The following is a 2,627-nucleotide window of genomic DNA, read 5'->3' on the forward strand; positions in this document are numbered from 1 at the left end:
GCTTCTTTAAGTTGAAGATGGAAACATACTGCAATTTTGTTCTATGATGCCAGTTGTTAACTTCTGAAGTTTTTATTAAAATATTTTTATTCTAAGAAGATTGCAGGTGATAAGAACATTGTTGTGAGGGAATGACGCGAAACACTGGGGACAAAGTTTAAAATAGTGCTGTGTTAATATTTTTATCAGAAATTAAATTTGAAATTGATTTTCTGAATTCTATATTTTCAGTATTCTGAAATTAAAAACTCGAATTTGTAAAAAAAAAAAAATTTATTTCAGAAACAATTTTGTTTCTTTTTTTAAATCAGCAGTGGGGACAAGTGAGGGAATGACATATTGGTATATTTTAATTACCTAAAATAAAAATAAAATAAAAATTGATAATTTTATTTTCATTCTTTTGTTAGCTTGCATTCTGAAGGACACTTTCCCTGAATTTTTTTTTTCGTAAGCTGTAAAACAAACATAAAATATACTGGGGACATGAAAATGACTGTTTTTGTGAGAATGACCCATATATACGCATACATAGTAGCTTTGCAAAAGAAGGACTGCAGTTATATTGAAAATATTGAGAACTTACGGTTTAGACAAACAAATATGAAATTGTAAGGATTGTAAAGAATTTAGATTATTAGAACGATTAGAACAATTATTCATTAAATCCTGAAATGCCAATTATATTACACCTATCTTTCTTTTTACGCGAAAAAAAGAATTTCTGTTAAAATTATTGTATTGTTTGGTTAGGATATTAATGCTAAAAAACCCTTATTTCTGGTAATAAAAACCAAAATATACTGTATATATACAATTAATTTGGCAGTTATTTCGTTCTTATGATAACGGTTTATCGGGCATTCTGGTTCTCAAAATTATAGTTCGTATTACCACTCATTTTGTAAAGATAACAAAACCAATAAGTTGATTAAACCAAATAAATGGTTTTTAAGTCATGCTCTATGGTATCATGATAAAAGTACCCAAATTTACCCCATTTACTAAATTTATCACATATTATAAAAACCATATTTTATCATTAATTTTACCGAAATCATTAACAAAGCACATTAGTAAAAGTCATTCAACTTTTTGGTGTTTTTATAAGTTAGGAATATAGTAAATTTTACCATATTCTGGTTGCTTTTACCATACTTTTAGTTTTGACCATACAAACTAAACTACTGATCGATAATCCTTTAGCTGTATTTAAACAGATCTTTGAAGGTTTTCATGGTTTTTCTCTTTTAGAAGGTAAAGGAGAATTTTCTTGCAATTCAATTTTTCATTGAAAGTATACGAGTATTTAAGGCGTTATGTATCAAAATTTACCAAGCAAGTAAAATTTTGAGAAAGACGTTTTACTCATGATGCAACAAATAAATACTAATTTATTTTGGAAAAAAGGAAAATCTTAATTTTAAACCAATATACACTGAAGCAATGCTTCTTTGAGTATATTTCTGGTATTTGTTTTGTTTATTTATTTATCTCCTTATAATTATTCTGTATATTTTTATTCGTAATACGAGTCCATATCTTTTGCATTGTAAAGTTACGTATACACATATATCAAGTGAAACGAGTAAAATAATAAGGTTAATTCGATGCTTCATTTATTACTCAAAAGCAAAATTCTTTTGATTTTTTCCGTAACCCGTAAACATTGACATAAAGTGACACCAACTTTTTATCTTTATCCATAGTTTTGGATCAATGCTTCATTTATTGTCGAAAAAAGGATTCTTTTGATTTTTTTCTGTAACCCGTAAACGTCGACATAATGTGACACCAACTTCATGTTTTTAACCATAGTTAGGGTCGAAATTCAAAACCATAGTTTAGGATCAATGCTTCATTTATTACTCAATAGAAAAAATTCTTTGATTTTTTTTCCGTATCCCAAAAACTTTGACATAGAGTATCATCAACTGTATACTTTTATCCATAATTTTGGATCAATGCTTCATTTATTATCCAAAAAGACATAGAGTATCATTTACTTTATACCTTTATCATAGTTTCGGATCAAAACTGATAAATATAATATAGATACAGAAAACGAGCTTGACAGATAACTATGAAAAAATAAATGTTAATTGCGCCATTTCTTTTAATCAACTGACTAAATGGTTCAATTTCACAGGTTATGTTTTTAAATATGGTATAGGAAATAATTTTACAATTATTTGAGCAATCAGAATAGACGCAAGGATTTAACATTACTTACCCAGGCTGAAGAGGTGGTTGTGATGGATAATATCCTCCCAAAGGTTGCTGTACTATTGGATTAAAAGTATTTCGCTGAGCCCAATAATCTGGTTGACCAATATAAGCTGCAGGTGGTTGTTCATATGCTCCATAAGGTGGGGGAGCCATTGGACGTTGAGCCATGTTTAAATTCTGAAAATATTAAAACAATATGAGATATACTAAACATAGAACAAAAATTAATAAACGCAATAATTTTCAACAAACAATTATTTCAATTTGAATTTAAAATACAAAAAAGGATGAAAATTAATTAAGGTAGACTAGAAAACTACGAAGAGAAATTGTTTGAATAACGCTTCATTAAAATATTTATTTACAGGATGTTTAATAAAGATTACTCACAAAATACG

General features: G+C 27.6%; 1 protein-coding gene across 1 annotated transcript in view; it reads right to left on the bottom strand.

Annotated features, from left to right (window-relative positions):
• LOC139425044 (uncharacterized) overlaps positions 1 to 2,397 on the bottom strand; it is an 11,120-nt gene extending 8,723 nt beyond the window's left edge. Inside the window, exon 1 of the mRNA XM_071178039.1 lies at positions 2,234 to 2,397. Coding sequence (XP_071034140.1) covers positions 2,234 to 2,397 — 164 coding nt within the window. The remainder of the gene's footprint in view (positions 1 to 2,233) is intronic.
• Positions 2,398 to 2,627: the final 230 nt, after the last annotated feature.

The sequence above is a fragment of the Parasteatoda tepidariorum genome, chromosome 2, assembly GCF_043381705.1.
Source record: "Parasteatoda tepidariorum isolate YZ-2023 chromosome 2, CAS_Ptep_4.0, whole genome shotgun sequence".
NCBI lineage: Eukaryota > Metazoa > Arthropoda > Arachnida > Araneae > Theridiidae > Parasteatoda > Parasteatoda tepidariorum.